Here is a 21,555-nt window from a genome sequence, read left to right as displayed (position 1 = left end):
GAAAATGATGGAGTTTGTAGAATTTTGTATATCTTTTTCTTAAATTTATAAATCAATTATTCACTATGTAACTTCAATTCATTCGTAGACGCATTGGTGCCTGGCAAAGGCATGTGTACCCTAATATAATTATGCAATCAACTCATCAAATACAGACAAAACACTATCACAATAATATGTTGCACACCAGTCAATTACTTTCCAATAAACAATTAGGGGACATTTCCTAAATATTTTGACTTAATGGTCAGATCCTGTGTTTGTCAGTAATGTTTTCATTGATTTAATAATACATTCACAAAAAAATAGCAATTAAACTAAAATGATTTTAAATACTCAAGTTCATGGACAATATTTTGTAAGTATGAAACATACTCCACTTTAATTCTTACACTGTTAAAAATCTTACCTGTGGATGTGATGGGGACTTCGTTACGATCTGTCCAGCTCACAGTAACATCGCCTTGAGGGTTACATTTAATACGGGCATCTGACCCCTCTGCAAAGTACTGTGTTCTAGGGGCTTGTTCCTCTGTAACTACCAATGGCACTGAAACAGAGGGTTAGAACTTAAACACCAAGTAAATGTGTACAGCTATGACACAAAATAAAAACATTTGAAATTCCCTTTACTTTCATAAGTTCATACTTTGATGAGCTGTTATTCTGTCATTTTTTATGTGAATTCACATATTAATTTGATTGGTTAATGGAGGGAATTTAAATTGACTAGAAACCATTCGAAACTACCAAGTCCATATTCCAAGATGGAAAAAACCTTATTTATCAATCATCAAATATCTACATAACAGAAATTAATACTTTAAATGTGCCTTTGTCACAGTGGAAATGATGGGTTTGGGTCTCCTAGTGTATAAATATGGCCACTGCTAAAAATTAAGCCATCCAAGGAAATATAATTTTATCATGAAAGTAAATATTACAGCACAGCATTTATAACATTGAAATGCAAATAAATTCAAGTAAAATTAATAAACTCTCATAATATTGAAATGCAAATAAATTCAAGTAAAATTAACAAACTCTCAAACATAATATATGATAGGAACAATTTGTTATTATGAATTATGCAAATGTTCGAATCACAGCTAGATTCAATATCCAAAGTTTAGAACTTTTTATTTAAAATGATGATGTTCTAGACTCAATATACTAAATTCCGATCTATAAATAACCTCTCTAAATTATAAATTTATAAACCAAAAAGAATTTAACAAATAGGAATTTTTAGATAATTGCCTGAAAGATCGCATTTAATTCCTCTGCCCTACATGTAACAATCTACTGGACAAGAATATTGTCTAATTCCATTTAAAAACCAGTGAAGTGCAGGTGCTCATGCATACAGAGTGCAAAAGCATATACAGTTAAGTATAGTAATCCATAAGTTAAAGTGTGTTTCTTCAGAAAGTAAGTACAGTCGACTCCACTTAATCGCATATCGCTTAATTGCATATTTCGGTTATTAGCATAATTTTCTCCTGCACAAAACCATTTCCTATTATTCTATTAGGGAAAAAATCGCTTATTTGCATAGGCCTTGGAGGTGCATTTCGGTTTATTGCATAGAGAATTTTGCCTCACCCAGGTAAAGACAGGTTTTCCCAAATTCTATTTTAAGCCTTCGGGTCATAAATATGTCAATCATATTTATTGTTGTAAAAACTAGATTATCATCAATCAGGAGGTGGTAATAATGGATTAAAAAATCATGGACATAAAAGACAATATAAATGATTTCTAATTACATTAAAATAAACAAGCACCTAGGTGAACAATGACTTCTGATGACATGCCGAACATCACCTTATGATGCGGCTTGAGGTTCGGCTTGGGGTATTTTTTGTTACTATTTAAATTCTTCCGACTACAAATGATTATCAATGTAAATTTAATTTTCTTTAATGAGCTGAACAGTTTTGAGTGAGCTTGGGTTACTAGGCATAAATATCATACGAAAATTAAAAGTCATTCATTCAGTACAATGTCTAATGAAATTCAACTACCCTAAGGTGCCCCATACTATCCACTCTTCATAGGAATATATCGAGGTCAATGACGCGTATAATACACAACTATCAGTGTAGGTTACAGACCACCAATTCAACCAATGAGCATTTGGAACGTACGCAAAAATAGTCCTATGCAGAAATTACCCCTGTTCCTCATAGTGCTGTGAAAAAAGTTCTCATCTTATTTAAAAAATTTAAACAGTTTCTGAAAGGAAAAACATTTCTGTACATTTTATAGGTGCATTTTGCTTCTTGTGATGTGAAGCCTAATCTCCATAATGATTTTTAAATATACCCCTATCTTGTGAAAACACTGGGATTTCCCATGCTATTTATAGACCCTTCACTTCCGGTGACCAGTACTGCACTGCAAGTCTGCTAACCCCACTCTGCCATTCTGAGGATTGTGAGCTGACATATGTAGAATCATGCTGATATATAGTCCTCTGCAGGTTAAAGTTAAGGTAAAGTCCAGAGAAGCCATTGAATATTGTGAAATTAGCATAGAAGCCTATGGAAAGTGGAATTAGTGGTTTTTAGCCTGTACAATGAACAGAGGAATAAAAACACACAGACCATTTCAAAAGCCCAAAAACTGCAAACATTGATGATTATTACACTGAATCCTGCCTGAAATATGAAATATGGGATTTGCTTTCGTAGAAAGTTCAGGAAATTACTTGACTATTTATAGATGAGAAACACGTGGTTTTACTTATAAATACACAAAGCGTAAAGAAGGTCAATAAACAAGACAAACACAATATATATTATTATTTATTGATAAAAGAACAATACAATGAGAAAGTCTATAACAATTAAATACCAGATCAGAAATGTTGAACAGTGATATCCCTGGTTGATCTACAGTATCGTCGTCTTACCTGAACTCGCACTTCCGGTAAAATCGAAATTTCGGTTATAAGAATAGCCCGGTTATTTGCATAATTTTTACTGGCAAATAGGCTATGCAATTAAGCGGAATCTACTGTAATGAAGAATGAATGAATGAATGGTTGGATGGATGAGTAAATGAGTGAATCAAAAAATTTATCATGCACATCAATCTGGTGACACCTTGGATTATCTTTTAAAAAAAAGGTTGTTTAAAGGAAGAATGAAGATAGGGCAAAAAAAAAAAAATATGGGTGTTTACTGTCATATGCTGAAAAAAAAATAGGGTCTGTAGGTATATTTATTTTTTCCCCTGGGAGGGGGAGTTCCATTGTTGTTTCTTGACTAATGAGCAATACAGAGAGAAAAAGAAGACACTGTAATGGTGCACATGCATGTCTATCAGCTAGTTTTCTTTTTAAATTGGCCCCTGTGCAGGTCCGGGTGTTAAGAGAATAGGCCTGCAGCAGCACTAAGCTTGTCGTAAAAGGCGACTAAAAAGTGCTCAGAACCCTAGCCGGGGGCAACTGGGATGTGTACCCCAGGTGGTGGAATGGGTTATCCCTGGCGTGTTACATGCTGGGGTTGTCAGGCTATAATACGGAAAACCTGACCGCAAACCATAGTGGTGCACCGTGTTGGGAAAGATGCCACGTTTCTCATACGTTAAAGAACCCTACTGTGGTATTCTCCCAGAGTAGGAACCATAGGGCTCCGCCACAGGAGGCTAAATTGCCCAACCCTACCCACCTCTCCCTATTTCCAGTGGCAATCAAAATTTGTCGACCCCATTGTCCTTGTGTCCCATCCCTTTTTCATTTTATCATCATTTCATGTTCATTTTATCATCAATTGCATGTTCATCGTCTGAATATAGCTGGAATATTGCTGCTCGGACGTTAAACCCCAACAAACAAACAAACAAACAAACTTTTAAATTGCTGGGAGTGCTGGCACGGGAGGTTGCCATTGTTGTTTAATAATAAATATTGTGACCAGCAGGAATTTCCAGAATTTCAGAAAATTGCTGATAAAAAAAAGTTAGGGTCGCAGCGATAAAATGAGGGTCGGTCAGGTGACCATAAACACACATTTTTTTTTTTTGGCCTAACTGCAACATATTTTGAATTAGCGTTCTAATCTTTACCTAAGATACCATAGGCATTTATGAAGCTTCACCTTGCTACGCCTCCTGTATCTCAATCCTTAAACATGTTGAACTTCCTGTTTTTACGCATTTCAGTCTTGTATTTCTTCTACAACCAGATTGTCTGTATTCAATTTCACATATATGTATTGAACCAGAGCTTGAATTGGTTATTTTAAAATAAATACATTCATAGTTGTAGGCAGTGTGCAATCAAGGTACCTAGCCTGAATTCAACATAGTGTATGCAATCTAAGAGTGGTTAAGCCTTTGCCTACAACAAAGGGAAGAGGTACCTACTTTTTGTTTTAACAAAGACATGAGCACTTTCAAGTTTGCCATTGATGTTTCCTGTACAGTTGTATGTTCCAGCGTCATCCTCCTCAACGTCATTTATTAACAACTTCAGATGGTGATTATCAACTTGCAAGACCATTTTTCTGAATAAAATAGTAAAACGCATTAATGTAACATCACTAAGGCCAACTTTCCCAGTATTTTGTTGATAGAGAAATTTCCAGGCATTTAAGGCAGTGTATCACATTCAGTTTTAAAAATGTTTGGCTTAAAGGGGTATATAGGTATTATAACTTGAAATTTAAACCAAAAAAACTATCATTTGAAAAAATTAGACAAAATGGTCAATAAAACTAAGAAATGTCAAAATTATGGTTAAATTTAAACCATAGACAATAAAAAAGCCTACACTGAAACAAGGCTTAGAGGTTAAACAAAGTGCTGTTAGCACTGAAAGTTTTTGATTATGGTGAAAAGTTAGAATGAACAAACTTTCAAAGAATGCACGATGTAAAATAATTCAATAAATGTTTTATTACTAAACATCTTTCTGGTTTCAAGGACAAAAAGGAGTCCCTCAAGTCTGCAGTTGATTCTGATTTTATTTTGCAGAAATAATAAAATATTATGAGCTGAAAAATTGCTAGAAACATATTTACTGGTTTTAAAAGAGATCTTGAATGATATAAAATTAATTACATTTGGACAATATTTTTGTGCAGAGTTTAGAAACATTAGGGAAGTTCCAGGCATAAATTGGTGACATAATGTATTTTGATCATAAAGGATAAAAAAAACCCAATACTTTTCACTCTTTTCTGGATTGATTGTGTAGTACTGAATACTTGTGACCATGTATGACACAGACACTTTTAAAAAGAGTAAGTAATGACCAGAATTGAGGCTGAAATCAGCATTCATTTTGAAAAGATGTACAACACAATCTAAAATGTTACTAGAACTACATGTACATGTATTACCTCCCACCTGATCCAATTCGGTTTCCTTTTTGATCATACCATTCTAATTGTGGATTTTCACCTGCATCTGGCCCAGATGCATCACAAGAGAGAACTAAATTGCTTCCACCATCAGCTGTCAAAGGGTTGTCCCCAGGAATCTGTATATTTTGAGCATCTGGAAATATATAAGTATCAGAGAACTTTTAAACACAAGACAAACTGAAACCACTAGCAAACATATTTACATTACTTCATAGCAACCCTAACTGAAGACCTTTTTGGTTTCAGGAGGTAGACCTAGGGTAAGGGACACAACTCTTAAACATCATTGGAACATTCGTATTCAGCATTTTACACCAATCTTCTATAAGCATCTAATTAACTTGGATTCATTTTATTCTGCTTCAAATGAAAGCTTGAGAAGCTTTGGTGAAATTGAGTATAATACAAACATATCACTGATTTCACGAGTTATGTCCATTACCCTAGGTCTACCTCCTTAAATACTAATATTGTGTATGACAAAATTGAAATTTTCCTTTAAAATAGATTGTTAGGTCTATGTTGAGTGCTTGCAAGATGTCATGACTTTATTGCTTTATTTGAGTATTGATTTTGTTCAGTTTTATTTGAACATAGCATCTCTTGAGACTTACAATAACTAAAATACTTTTTTTCCAGCTGATGGTAAACACACTAATTTATTTATCTCCTAATACTACAACCAATAAGGTCTTTCTATGGGTATTTAAGAACAATCTTTCAAGTAATGACCTGAACATCATTCTTGAAAGGTCTAGTCTTATCAAAAACAAAATAATGAGATAACTAGTAAATGCTAGGTAATTCTATTGTTAGGATGGTCCCCCCATGAAATGGTAATGGGCTACTATTTATTAGGTCTCAAAATCCCAATGAAATGGTAATGGGCCAATTTTTATAAGGTCTCAAAATGGAATTCTGTTAGTAGAGGTTAGTAGTCGGAGGTAGCAGAGTCCAGCCTTTGGGATACCTGACCAAAGAACTCAGAGTGTCCTACTAGCAGCTGGGCTGCTCTATCGACACTCTGGCCTACTGTGATAAAGACTGGGGTATTTATATTCTGGCCAATTTAGGGTTCACATTTTTGTTCTTTATGATTAGAATTAAACCCTAAAACCAACCCTCTGATTGCCATCTCTCCTCAATAATGATTACAATGAAAGTTCAATACATTGTATATAAGTTTCTAAGCCTTGGCAATTTTAACTTTAAGATGGTATAAGATGAAACCAATTAATTTATAACTGAACAAAATCTTGTCATATCACATAGATTCATACGCAAGTATAAAAGAAACTCAACAATAATAGTTTTACTAATCACAATTATATAATGTACCACCATAATTTTTTTTAGAGATTTAGATATTAAAATAAAAGCATATGCTATAAGATAAATGACATCAATTTTTCTGCTTAAATTGACCATATCTAAATTTCTCATCCGGTTTACATCTATATTTAATGCAGTCTCATTCAAATAATATGGATATCAAATAACTTGAACACAGCTATTTAAAATCTTAGAATTCAGTGAACTGAAGCTGAGGAACAATACTACACATATCAGCTGAAGGGTGAATGAGACGGTGAAGTTAACCTTCGATATATAGACACAATCGATATTCATCCCCATATTTACTTAAATTGTCAGTTTTCCTTTATTGATTGGCTGGGTCCTGTATAAGTCACATTCAGATATTTTAACACATCTCTTCCAGCAAATCAAAATGATGGAATAGTTGATGCCAAAACCAAGTCAACTGAGTCGTACGATCTATGAGATGATAGGATACATATTGGACTTGTAGGCAGACTACAGACATTGATATTCCATGGGTGATTTGTCAGACTTTCTAATTTTATATTGTGTGCAATCAACAATAAAAACCTAAGCCATTAAGTTGTCCGGACAACAAAAATGTTATTGAACAAAAAGATTTTGACTTTGGTACAATGTCTACATTCTTCATCAGGCAGAGTCCATTATTAAAAGAGTATTTTTCATGGCAAGATTTATTCTTGTAAGCTGTATGTTTAAAATTAGATGTTTTTTGTTTACCATTTCAATATCAAATGAATATAATGTCACTTCATCTCCAAATTCTGTCGATTGCTTTTACATACATATGTGTATTTGATATGTATCTTAGCACTATCATTCACGATTATAATATGAGGCAGGTGTAACCTGTAATTAGGATAAAGTTGAATAGGGTATTTCCAAAAATAATCATGCCATTTACAGTTTAACATTCACTAGAATGTTCCTTCAAAGATATAAGCTACAATGTATTAAATGCTAAATATTTATTTTTGTCAAAAATAGAAAACTAATTAAGATCCCTCTCTGTCAATCAGTTGTTTTGAGTTCAAAGGTGAGAATATTATTGATTACCTTTATGAGGACTTCTTCCTTTACTAATTTCACAAGAAGTATTACCTTAGCTAATATCAAACAGGAGGCTCCAAGGAGCCTGAATCACTCACCTGGTTCAAGTCTTGCCTTTCAGTGGCAATAACTATGACAAGGAGTTGACCTAATATTTTGACTCATTGAAGACTTTTGTAGGCCTTATTATAAGGATCAATTCATAATTGAAAGTTTCTTTCTATTCAATATATCTATAAAGATATTGGATGAAAATATCATTTTTCACCTTTCAAGGGCAATAACTCAAACAAGGAGTCATCTGACAACTGTGATTCAAATGCAGACTTTTGTAGGCCTTATGATTACGATCACTTTAGTAACAGCAGCCAAATTTTTCAACGGATCAAAAATCCCCATGTCAGATCTATGCACAATAACCTAATGAATATCCATACCAAATTTGGTTCAAATTGGTCCAGAAGATTTTTTAAAGAAACATTAAAAATAGAGAAAAAATTGTCGAAAAAGGGCAATTACTCCAACATGGCTTAATAGATTAGAATGAAAATTTGACCACAGATGAATCTCATTATTCTGAACACTTTCACCCAATCAGAATTTTGCTAAACCTAACGGTTTCGGGATATATGGGGAAAACTTCTATCTGACCCCAATTTTTTTTTTTTTTTGGTAAGTGTGGCCAAATTTTCATACGAATCAAATATTCCCCCACTCCTGTTTTATGCAGAATACCCTAAGGAACATTCACATCAAGTTTGGTTCCAATTGGTCCGGCAGTTTCAGAGGAGAAGAGTTTTGAAAAATTGTTAACAATAACGACGACAGATGCCAAGTGATGACAAATGGGAATTTGGCATAGTTGTTGATTCAACACAGTTTTGATATAAATTTGAGTTTGAATGGAAGTTAAAATAAAACTTTACAGGGGCATTCAAGAATTGATGTTATAAGAAGAGTACAGGTCATAGAGCTGAGTAGTTTTTGATACTTTTAAGTAAAGGTGTTAGCTTAATATTTTACTAAAATCAATTTATGCAATGCTTTTGTAATTCATGCCCATAACATAAAATATAATGCACACCTTTTTGGTTGCTTCAAACAGAGAAGAAGAACGACTTTCAAAATATCAGGATCAATAATATTTGATCTGAAACCTCTAAGGGTAAGATCATTAATGCACTCAACAGGTCCCAATATATGTTGATCCAAATTTGCCTACAGCAATTTTGATAGTAATTAAGGGCTCATTTGAAAATCTTACAATATCTACATTTCTATATTCATATATATAGTTGCAATATGTACATCTTAGAGTAACAAAAAAACTATTTTTCACTAACAGTAATTTTACCTACATGTATCAAATGCAAGGAATTTGTTAAGCAAAGAACCTTAAATCTAGACTGAAATCTTATATTGTCAATACCAATGTTATCACACCACAACATTTGTATATACTTTAAAACATTCCATTGAGGAAAACAGTGACATATATTACATAACTTCTACATCACTCTAAGGATTATTATCTCTACAGCAATTTCATGCATCACTGAGATGGGGTACTAAAACAGTTTGTACATGTGTATTTGATGGGTGGAGTTAAGTTAGCTGGTAATGTTATTAAAATTGGACAAATCAGTTGGTAGGTTTCTAATTGAAGTAACCTCACAAAAAGTTTCCATGAGAATAGTGGAAGGTAAACACATACAATGTGTATAATACTTGGCAATATTTCATTTATATAAATGACTTGGAAGATAAATCAATTAAGCTGTTGCATCAGAATCTGGGTGCAAAAATGTGAAACTGAGGATACAAAGAATAAAAATTTTGTTATCAGTTGCAATAGTTTAATTCATAATTACATACATGTACTAAAATTATCTATCAAACTATAGGAGAACAGGTATCTGCAGAGGCGTAACACCCAAATCTATGTTCTTTGAACTTGTCTTAATTAGTTGTCAAAGAAAAATACTGTTTTTTTTTTTATTTTAGGTACTGCATGATGTACCAACAAAAAGTAATGGGTCAGTACCTACCATACGCTCCAGATCTAAATACTTGCATTGCCCCTGGTAGAAAATCATATCAATAATTTGACCATAAACATTTGGTTCCATTACAAAAAAAATGCAGCATTAATGATGAAATGGGTTTCAACTGTACCACTATTTAAGGTGATGTGCCATTATTTAGTAGTCTTCCAATTTTGGCCACAATCCTGTTGGTCTTGGGCATGGTCAAATAAAATACACAATTGATGTTATTTTCTGTCAGACTTTTAAGTAAAGATATCAAATCCAGAATATGATGACAGCTGGCAAAAACCTTAAATGAATAAAAGATTCTTTTCATGCTAAATTGGTATTTCAGAGAGGTAGGTGCAATACTTTACCCATAAAAAATTGATTGGAAACTATTAAGAGTTTTTCATAGAAGGTGCTGCATACATCTTGAAGAAGTACTGTAACCCAACTAATATTCGCATTAGTAAACTTTCGTGAATTTTACTGAATGGACTGATTCCCAGGATACTAATTTTTCGCGATATTGAAATCAATGAAAATATTCGCAGATCTACGACTATCTTGTCAAATAAAATACAAAAAAAAATGAGTTATCTTTCTTTATCTTGTCATGTCTTCCTACAGATATCCCTCCTATAAGACGGGGAGCCGCCATTTATTGTATTGACTTTGTATTAACAACTGCCTATCAATATTTTTGGGGTGAATGATTTGGTGAACACCAACTCAATTTCGAGAAAGATAACTGTATTTGATCAACCAGAAGTTGAAAATTTGATGGTAAAATTGTACACAAGACACCCAACCTGATCAATCCAATTTCCCCAACTTGTTCGTGGATATAAACTTTCACGATTTTACCTCGCGAAAACTGCAAAAGTTTATATCACGCGAAAAATTCTTGGTTTACAGAAAAGGTTCTATTGCAGTACACATAAAAACAAAATTGTATACAAATGTGTATAGACTTAATTCAGCCTCTCCCACTCAAAGACTGCCACCATCTTGCAATATTGAAAGTTAAAGTCATCTCAGCTACCCGATTCCCATAAATGATAATTCCAAAATTAATCATTTACCTTCACATTACAATGACAAAGACAAGATTTGAAAAGGCTATGTAAGTCTCATATTGTTGTTTGAAAATTATATTATAAGTAAAACAACTATCAGAAAAGCCTATACACAGTCCTTAGTTCATCTAATATGGCAGTCTGTATGAAGCTAATATCATGACAAATAGCGGTGGTCTCTGTAAGACGCCTACAAAGAGACATACTGGTGGTCATTATTAACTAGAAGCTAATATAATGACATTTGGTGATGACAGCTAGTATTTGACTCTCCACTGAAAACAGATAAATCTATAATTGACTTAAACTATGAAACCTCCATCAATCAGGATGTCTTCAATGTCAAACTACTACTTAGAGTCTGCTACAACCATGTAGACTGATTCTCCTAATGAATTTTATGTTTTGTAGATACCATGTACTATTACCTGAAGATGTCTGTATTTTAGATAGAAATATCAGTATGGAAAGTTGAATATCAAGATTTAGAAGGAAAGAATGCAGCAATCACTTCTGACATTTTCATCTCAGTGAGGTTGTTGTCTCTTTGACATACATGTATTCATCATACCTATTCTTGTTATATTCATAGATTTTTTCAGAACAAGTGATTTACATTCAGAAGATATGTTTATTTTCCTTTAAACACTATGAAATAAAATATTGTCATTCTTTTAAAGGCAAAATATGTCAATGTTGTATACTCTGCAGATACATGGTGTATTACACAGTACTTTTGGACAAAATACACTGTGCAAAGGAGTTTGACCATGGCTAAGTCATTATGAAGATTTATAAATTTGATTATACTTGTTCAGCTTTTATTCAAAAATGAAAAACCAAATTTGTAGAGAATAGATTGAAAAAAATCATTTCTTTCCCTAACTATGTATAGTATCAAAATAAAATTCTGAGCTTGTCAAGAATGTCATGAAAGTAGTAACAGCAAGCCACAATGACTCTTTTGCGATCTTAAGTGAGAAATATATATAATTTTAATTCATTTTCTTCTAAGTTGTTGTCTGCACTTGCAGCATGATACTTGGGTTAGAAATGAATTAATTTGCCTGGGAATGTCAATGTTGGTCCTTAATGTGTCTTTATGTCTGTATTTTGACTTTTTTAGTTTATTTTGAAGAAGTGTCATCATTCTGGTTACCATGGATATCATTTTCTTCCTCAGGCAGTCTTTCAGAGCTTACTCGAAAGTGTGTTTAAACTTATTGTAGACATTTTGGTGATCTCTGTAAGTATTTACTATTTTCATAGGGGCTACACAGTGGTGCATCTGTTACGTTTCATCATATCTTTTTCTAGATTATTTATTGTCAGTTATCAGTGCAGGCATACTAGTATAAAAGTTGTGTAGTCATATTAATAAAAATTTCTGGTCATATTCCCTGGCAACTGCTGATATGCCATAGCTAGATCACAATCATTTTATTTTATTTTGGTTTAACAGAACATGTCAGCAGAATGATATACAATAGGAGAAATAAAAAAAATAATACAAGTAGATACACCATATGCATGTACTTGAAGTCATGAAGATATTAATTATAGTCTTTTTAAGAATATTTCCTTACAAAAGTACATCAACCACTTAGCAATGCACTTTACACTCTATATAAGGAAGGGAGTCATTGTATTATTTTTAAGTACACTTCATGGTCAAATGATACAAATTTTTTTTATTCATTTACATCATGATATAAAATCACTTGTTCAATAATCCCATATAGAACAAAATACTGTTCGACCATATTCTTAACTGTGCATTAGCCCTTAGTAAAATTATCCACTTTAATAAATGAACCAGAAATCAAATAAATTAAAGAATATTATCATAATAACTAAGTGATGCCCTGACATAGCCAAACCATCTGCCCCTAATTTGCATAATATGATCATTCAACAAAGACAAAACTCCACATGTTCCATGATGACAAGTCCTACCCCAAACCAACCAAGCTAAAGTTAACCTCAACAGATGTAGAACAACCCAATCATGTTGAAAAATCAATGTCGATTATCATTGTCAGAGAAATGAGTCATAATGTTTCCATCTTGTTGTTTTCTCTTGTAACAATGATTCATTAATATCATGAATGTACACTTAAATGATTTGCAAAGTGATTAAATATCACAATTTCTCCCTTCATTACAATGCTCCAAGGTAAATGGTTATTTAATCTTAATGGCCCATGTCCAACTTACAAAAAGTTAATCATGGGGTATGCTCAGAATCCATTATGACCCAATGTGACCCTTCCTATCTTAAAACCTACTTCACAGTTGATTCATGCTTATCAAATGATGCTGAAATTGAAGCTTAAAAAAAGTATGATTAGTTGAACAAAAATCTCGTTGTTGCTTTTTCTGATGATATCAAATGTAAACTTGAAAAAGTAAAGGCAAAAATAGTCAATGAAATTCAAATTATAGATAAGATTGAATTACCATGCCATTCTCTAGGTATCAAGGAACATATTCTATCTTTATCTACAACATTTACAACATAAGCATACCACAGAGAAATAAAAAAATGAAATATACAAAGGTCAGTGAAAACAACTTCAGCCTGTGATCTTTGAAAATGTAATATAAAAAAGAGTTTTAGACTAAAACAAAAGTTGAAAATGATCCATACTGTACAGCTGTATATGTCAGCAAATGTTTAACCTGAGCCACTAGAACACCAAGTGTTAACATACTAATGGAAAAGTGGTACATAATGTACCAATATGTGGTACCAATAACTTACACTTCGTTATTTTACTTTTTCATTAATTTTGAAGAAGGGTTATTGATTTGTTACCATGGATTTTATAACTTTATTTGTCAGGGCCTTTCAGAGCTAACTTCGAGGTGTGTTTACACATGTAGAAGACCTTTTGGTGATCTCTATTTACTATTTTGTATTAAGGTTATATACTGGTGCATTCATTGTATTTCATCATATCCCATCCTTTGTAATGCAAGTTCACTAGTACGCAATATCCAATAGCAAAAAAATTTAATTACTTAAATAAAGTGTAACAATATGAACAACATACAATGCACCTACACAATGCATCTGGAGTTCAACAAAACATATGTTTCACTGTGACTGAAATGAAAACTATTTACCATTAAACCAACAGAAGGTGTCATCATAATAACCTGATGGTACATTCACTATCTAAAAAATTGTTCATTATCATGAAAAATACTTCACTGTTTAGTCATTGTTAATTATCTGTTAGCTGTCAAAACTTCTCATGAAATATCATATTGTCCAATAAAAATTCACTTTTGATTTCTCTTAGATTTAGTCATTGAGCCAAAACTTCAAAATATCATGATACGATTTCAAAACTTTCAGATAAGTTTTTGAACAGGAGGAGAATAAAGGGGAGAGGAAAAGGATTTTTACAACTTTAGTTTAAAATAATAAAACCCACTTTAGACATGATTGCCAGATTGTCCTAATAGACCATGTGGTTTATTATAGTAAAAGCGGAAAACATTTTCATAAACAGTTAATTAAATATTGAAAATGAGCTGAATTGCTACAATCTTGAGTTGATTTACATATACAGTCCCCAAATAAAATGTTGGGTGATGCTATCAAAGTCAGCAAGACCATCAAGAGATACAGCATGGAGAAAGGTCAACCATCAGAGGTCAACCAGAGGTCACAAGACAAGGAATTAAAGATAGTGATCGTATAGAAATGAGAACAGGCAGGAATTCAAGGAATCAAATCAAATTTAGCAACTTACTATGCATTTTACAAATTACATACCTTTTCTCCTTCTAATTTTTATCACTGAATAGAAGGGTACTCAGGCGCGGATCCAAGGACAGTCGTACTGGGTGTACGCGCCCCTAAATCAGTAAGAAAACAATTTTTTACCAGAAATTTTACCCCATAATATTTTTTGCCTGGCTCTGCACTGAATTTAATTCAATTAACGCCCCAAACTCAAATCTTGGATCCACCCCTGGCACTTATTAATAAAGGGAAATGAAATTTCACCCAATAAATAACACAACATAATAAAATTTTGTTTGGACCCTTATGACTTCCGTATTATACATGTACATATATATATCAAATAAAATTTGAAACTAGTGCCTATTAGAAAATCTTTAAATATGCATGACACATCAAAATTAATAAAGCCAAAGGTCATAACTATGAAAATAAACTTGTCTTTTTATAACCATATATAGACAAATCCTCTTTTATCAATTGGTGTAATTCATGGGGTTATTTTAAGATGTAGCTCATACAAGACAGCTGACAATTGAGAATAATTGCTTGTGTCTAATCGATCAACTTCTTTGTACGATTACATAATCATATCTAAGATAAGAATGGTGCTCAGTCGCAAAGAAAACTGCAAGTACAAAATCCAATTAAAGCCAAAATTTCCTCCTGAAGTGTAAAATTTTGTATATGTTTTACACTAACAATTTGTTTTGCTCCAACTACTCTATCAATAATTATTCTTAGGACTCCCCCATGTTGGTTAAGGGTAATTGAGACGATCAAAACCATAGAATTTAATCATTGATGACTTTCCAATATCTTAGAGCTAAATTTAGCATGATAAACACAGTGATAAAACAGAAGATGGAGGAGACCTTGAGTATTCCTTAGATTGATACACTGCAGCATGGAGTGCAGGGAAAGATACATTAAGGGGCAGAGAAACCATAAAATGGAGTCTATAAAATGCACAACTGACTAGTCCAAAATATTCTAAATGGTTTATACCTGACAATTTAAGAGATTGTGTGCTTTCAAGCCACATGCATTTGTCAATGTTAGTCAATTATAAAGGTGGCATCATGAAAGGCCTTCACTGCCATCAAAAGCCTAATGTTTGATGTCAACATGTAAATTGTATAAAATGAAATCTCCTGACATCACAAGGAACTTTTACATGTCTGGGCCATGGTCTAGTGGGTAACAATACAGACTGAAGTCACACTAGGAAATCTTACAAGTCAAGGGCCTTGGTCTATTGGGTAGCAGTAAGGACTTAAGTCACACCAGGAATTTTCAATAGTCAAGAACCTTGGCATAGTGGGAAACAATACAGACAGAAGTCACATAAGTAATTTTTACATGTCTGGGGCATTGATCTAGTGAGTAATAATATAGGCAGAAGTCACACTAGGAATTTTTACAAGTCTGGGGCCTTGGTCTAGTGGATAAAGAACAGACAGAAGTCACACTAGTTATTTTTACAAGTCTGGAGCACTGGTCTAGTGGGTAGCAGTAAAGACAGAAGACACACTAGTTATTTTTACAAGTCTGGATCATCTGTCTAGTGGGTAACAGCATGTACAGAAGTCACACTAGTAATTTTTACAAGTCTTGAGCATTTGTTTAGTGACAGTACAGACATAAATAACACTACCATTTTTTACATGTCTGGGACTTGGTCTAGTGGGTAAAGTACAGACAAAAGTCACACTGGTTATTATAAAAGTGAAGGGCCTTTATCAAGTGGGTAACAGTATAGACAGAAGTCACACTTGTATTTTTTACATGTCTGAGGTACTAGTGGGTAGCAGTACAGACTGAAGTCACACTAGTAATTTGATATACAAACCTATTCATATTCTGCAACAAATTAAAGTTCTCCAGGAATAACATTTACAGGATAGAATTCCTACAGGAATAATTCATTGGCTACAACAATAGTTCTGAAATTGACAATATGTCATGTAAATCAAGTTTTAATCAATATCATTCTATTATTATGCAATGCTTCAGAACCAGTTTCAAGTGAAGTTTTGTGTCTCTATTCTGCTTCAATGAAGCTGTTGCTGCTAAAGAAATTCCTTCATACATCAAAACAAGTGTGTGTAGTGATACAAGAACTTCCTCCTTCAATAAAGAATCGGACCTATGAAAGAAAGAATTAATACATGAATATTACATGTAAATTGGGGTGGCAGGTTGGGTCATGTCATTTTTCATTCATGTTTTAACCTTTCAATCTTAGATACATGTACATGTACATAGATTGTATTCCAAAACAGACTAAAATGTATACTGCTTCAAGAAACATCTCAGAGAGTTATGAATTCACTTCATTTTGAATATTAATACAAGTATATCATTATTGTTACAGATCAATGAAACTTCTCAAATGATTCAATAAGGGGTTGCCCCTTAAAATCAAGGCCTCAGCATACTGTGAGCAGTTAACTCACCAATCTTTTTAATATGTAGTTGGAATATACCCAATCCTATATTTGTAGTTATAGATTTTCTAACACCCTACACCAATAAAGGACAATTATCAAAAACCACTATAATATATGTCTGACCTTTTACTAGATATGTCCAGTGAAATGATAAATAATGGGCCTCATGAGGAAATTGATATCCAAATACTGTCAATCTACCAACACAGCAATCATAAACTGTTTCATAGGACAATATCCAATAATATCTATGGAAGTTGTGTAGACATTTACTGTCAGAATTTGCTGTGTGTGCAGTTTGGAACTGAGATTTCACAACTGGTTTTTTATTCCATAATTAAATTAGACAATTTCTGTACAAACTGTATTGTTCCCTCTTTGTGCAATGTACGTTATTTTGTAAAATGGCAGTTTCAGAACTTCTGAAAGGATTCTGATGATTTCCATTTTTTTTTCTATGTAATAAAGCCATTTTTTTCAAGCATTAGCAGGGACTGTAGAGACCTGGGTCTGACTATAACGTAGATAAACTTTGTAGATTGAGAACATAATATAAAGATCAAATATACACTGGAATTTTCTTCAATAAAAACATTACACCATTTCTATACCAGGTACCAGTCTTGCATTGCATATCCCAGAGCAGGTGTATGTCAAAACATCTAAGGTATAAAAATATTGTGTGTTTTCTTTTTGGTCTCTTTACAAATTAATGTTTTGTAAAAAGATCTGAACAATGACTTATAAAATGGAGCAAACATAACACTGTAAGATGACAAACTTTTTGTTAAGAAATTTAAATTTAACATTATAACATAAAAATGTTCCTCTGAAAAGGTTGGGTTGATGAGTGCAAAATGAAAGTGAAAGTAGAGTAAATGGATATTCATATTTCAAGACTACTTTTCTGTCCGATTTTCGTGAACTGACTATTTTTTTGTAGCAAATTAATTTTCACATGTCCTTAGAAATGCTACATGAGAGAAAGTTTTATTAATTCAATTTACAATTTTTTTTAAATATCCTAAAAATGTGCACTTCACTATAGACGTCTATGAGAATATTAATACAAAACTGACACCACTATACTGCAATGTCACATAGCAAGTGTATATGGTAAAATTCAACTACATGTACTTTCTACTCACATTATCCATATCAGAAGTACAGGTACATGTACTCGTAATTGTTTATAATGATTTGCATTCCATAGTATATTTATTAATAGAATTAGTAAATGTTGAATGAAAACATTGATAGATACATGTAGTATTTAACATGGAGGTACATAGGGATGTCAAAAAAACTTATAAATCTAAGCACTATTAGTATATAATGTGTTTGGTCCTCTTTCATCAGTTACAGTAAACAATAAGAAAATGTAACTAATTTAAAGTATTATGAATCTTGACTGCATCATACTACTATCTTCAAGTGATCAACATGCCTAAGAAAACTTTTAATAGAAATAAATCAAGTTTTTAAGACACAGCATACTAGTAAACTTGCATTCTCACTAGTTAAACATAGCAAACATTCCTGAAATTACATAATCAGCAATGCTGATATGCAAAGTCTATAATCAATAATGCTTGGAGCATCATCACAGTTAAGTAGAAATAATTTGATTTCCACCCTCTTAGTCAATTAATGGACTAGCATTTAGGGTAATGGCTCAAAAATTATTAGGGAGTAAAAGAGACAATGACTACTGATGTTGATAAAAACATATAACACATGTTCACTATTGATCCATTACAGCCATGACAATATTTACAAGGCTGTTGTCATGAACAGTGAGGAAGGTAAAAAGAGCATGGAAATGCAGTGAATAAGGTACAGAGAGCTAGGGAAAGCAGTGAGTATAAAGTATTGAAAGCCTTGGTGAGAAGTACAGTAGTGAGTTACAGAGAGCCATAGAATGCAGTGAGTAAGGTACAGAAAGCTAGAGAAAGCAGTGAGTAAAGTGCACAAAACCATGAAAAACAGTGACTTTGAATCAAAGAGCCATAGAATGCAGTGAGTAAGGTACTAAGAGCCATGGAAAGCAGTGAGTAAAGTTCTGAGATCCATGCAAAACAGTAAGTAAGGTTCAGAGAGCCATGAAATGCAGTGAATAAGATTCAAAGAGCTATGGAATGCAGTGAGTATAAAGTATTGAAAGCCTTGGAGAGAACTACATTAGAGAAGTTACAGAGAGCCATGGAATGCAGTGAGTAAAGTACCAAGAGCCATGAATAGTAGTGAGTAAGGTACAGAAAGCGAGGGAGAGCAGTGAGTAAGATAAAGCAGTGAGTAAAGGACTGAGAGCCATGGAATGCAGTGAGTAAAGTACTGAGAGCCATGAATAGTAGTGAGTAAGGTACAGAAAGCGAGGGAGAGCAGTGAGTAAGGTAAAGCAGTGGGTAAGGTACAGAGAGCCATGGAAAGCAGTGTGTAAGTAATATACCAATGGAAAGCAGCAAGAAAGGTACTGAGAGCCATGGAAAGCAGTAAGTGTTGTCCTGTGCTAACAGTTTATGCATCGATATTTAAACCAGGTATAGAAAGCTCTTCACAAATTTATGCATTTTGTTATTCAAATAGTCATATTAGAGGCCTCAGAATTTCTACTGGGATAAATCATCAAAAAGCTTCTACATGTATAAGGGTTAATGATACAAAATAAAGGAGATAGATGTAAGAAGAATTTAATAATATAAATATAGATATTACAATATTGTATCTTTTTTCCATAATATAGAACAGTCCACAAATGAATGTACTTCAAATGATTCTGATTCATGTACACGCATATTTGCACATATGTTTAAAGAGCCCAATATTTAGGAAGATGAAAGATAAAGGCAGAATAAGCAGAGTTGAATACTATGACACTCTTTAACAAGAATGGATATTCATACACACAACTAGCAATAAAGGGTGCCTATTAATTGAATCAATAGTAATTAACTAATATCATATTTACATTTTTCAAAGTAAAATATAAACTGTATTGTTATCCCTTAGTATCACAGAAGACAAAACATTTACACACATAAATTTGTGTACATATGCTGAGTAACAGCAAGCTTCAAAAGTGCTCAAATAACAACCCTGGTCTGACCATCTTCTTTGATTCGATACTTTCTTAACATGACAAAATCTATTTGTGACTTAACAGGAATCCTAATGTGTTCTACAAATTATTCCAGCTTCACTAAGCTAAAAAGAAAAAAATATACCCTGGCATACAAGATCAATATCAACCTCATCTCACTACTTTTAATATAATTATAGTAACAACTTGTTTCTTACAATATTGTATCTTTTTTCCATAATGCAATTTACAGAAATACCAATGTAAGTTGTTAGGTGATTTGGTTACAAGCTGAAAACTTATAAACAATCCCTACTTCCTGAAAGAAAATCAATTTAGGTTTCTTATGACCTGATATAGTATGAATTTTTTTTAAGCTCAGAGCAATGTTTGATCAGAAACTAGGTTTTGTCAAGCTAAACATCTAATCTGCTTAAAGACAAAATAACAGTACTTTATCGAGAAATTCATTGATTTTAGTTTAGTGCTAAAACTTTCTGACTGTAAACTAATTCATGGTGGTTTCATATAAACCATGCTCCACTTCTACAGAACAAGTGATTCAAGAAATATGAATCCCAACATCATATGTGTATTTACACAGTACAACTGCAACAATTTCCAAGGAAAAAAAATTAACAACTTCATTAAACCAGACCTTCTTATGGCATGTACTATCATGTTCCCATTAACAAAGGCATGTGCTCTCCTATTACAAGCAATCAGAAACTTTCCTATCAACCTTCAACCAACGAAGACCCCATCCAACATTTACCATACACGATCTGTACTATTCAACTTAAATTAACCAAGGTTTTTACCTTCAAAATTCCACTAACAAGGGCATGTACCCTACAACTTCCTCCAATAAATGCTTGTATCTTGCAGTTTTCTCCAACAAGGTCTTGTACCTTACCATTTCCACTGATAAAGGCACATGCCTTCCAAAGTCAACAAACCAGGGCTTATATTGTACTACTAGACCTTGATAGACCAAACTTTTCTATCCATCAACCAGAATCTGTTCTAATCCACATTCTTTAACCAGAGTCTGTTTTATCATACATCCTCAAACCAGAGTCTGCTCTATCCCATATCCAATCCACCAACCAGACTCTGTTCTATCCCACGTTAACCAAGCCAGCTCTGTTCTTTCTCACTTCCAATGACCAGACTCTGTTCTATCCCATGTTAACCAAGCCAGCTCTGTTCTTTCTCACTTCCAATGACCAGACTCTGTTCTATCCCATGTTAACCAAGCCAGCTCTGTTCTTTCTCACTTCCAATGACCAGACTCTGTTCTATCCCACGTCCCCTAACCAGCAAACTCTGTTCTATCCCACATCCCCTAACCAGCAAACTCTGTTCTATCCCACATCCCCTAACCAGCA

The 21,555-nt window shown here is 33.1% G+C and overlaps 1 protein-coding gene across 6 annotated transcripts in view; it reads right to left on the bottom strand.

Annotated features, from left to right (window-relative positions):
* The window catches only part of LOC148616203 (neural cell adhesion molecule 1-like), a 75,984-nt gene that overhangs the window by 41,389 nt on the left and 13,040 nt on the right, over positions 1-21,555 (bottom strand). For all 6 annotated transcript variants that reach the window (XM_088583009.1, XM_088583011.1, XM_088583010.1 and 3 more), the window contains exons 2-4: positions 5,352-5,508; positions 4,375-4,514; positions 410-550 (exon numbers count right to left, since the gene is read on the bottom strand). In XM_088583009.1, coding sequence (XP_088439135.1) covers positions 410-550; positions 4,375-4,514; positions 5,352-5,508 — 438 coding nt within the window. The remainder of the gene's footprint in view (positions 1-409; positions 551-4,374; positions 4,515-5,351; positions 5,509-21,555) is intronic.

Source organism: Perna viridis, chromosome 5 (assembly GCF_037379345.1).
Source record: "Perna viridis isolate PV_CMFRI_1.1 ecotype Kerala chromosome 5, ASM3737934v1, whole genome shotgun sequence".
Classification (NCBI taxonomy): Eukaryota; Metazoa; Mollusca; class Bivalvia; order Mytilida; family Mytilidae; genus Perna; species Perna viridis.
The sequence above is the reverse complement of the archived record's forward strand: the minus strand, read 5'-3'. Positions and strand labels throughout refer to the sequence as shown.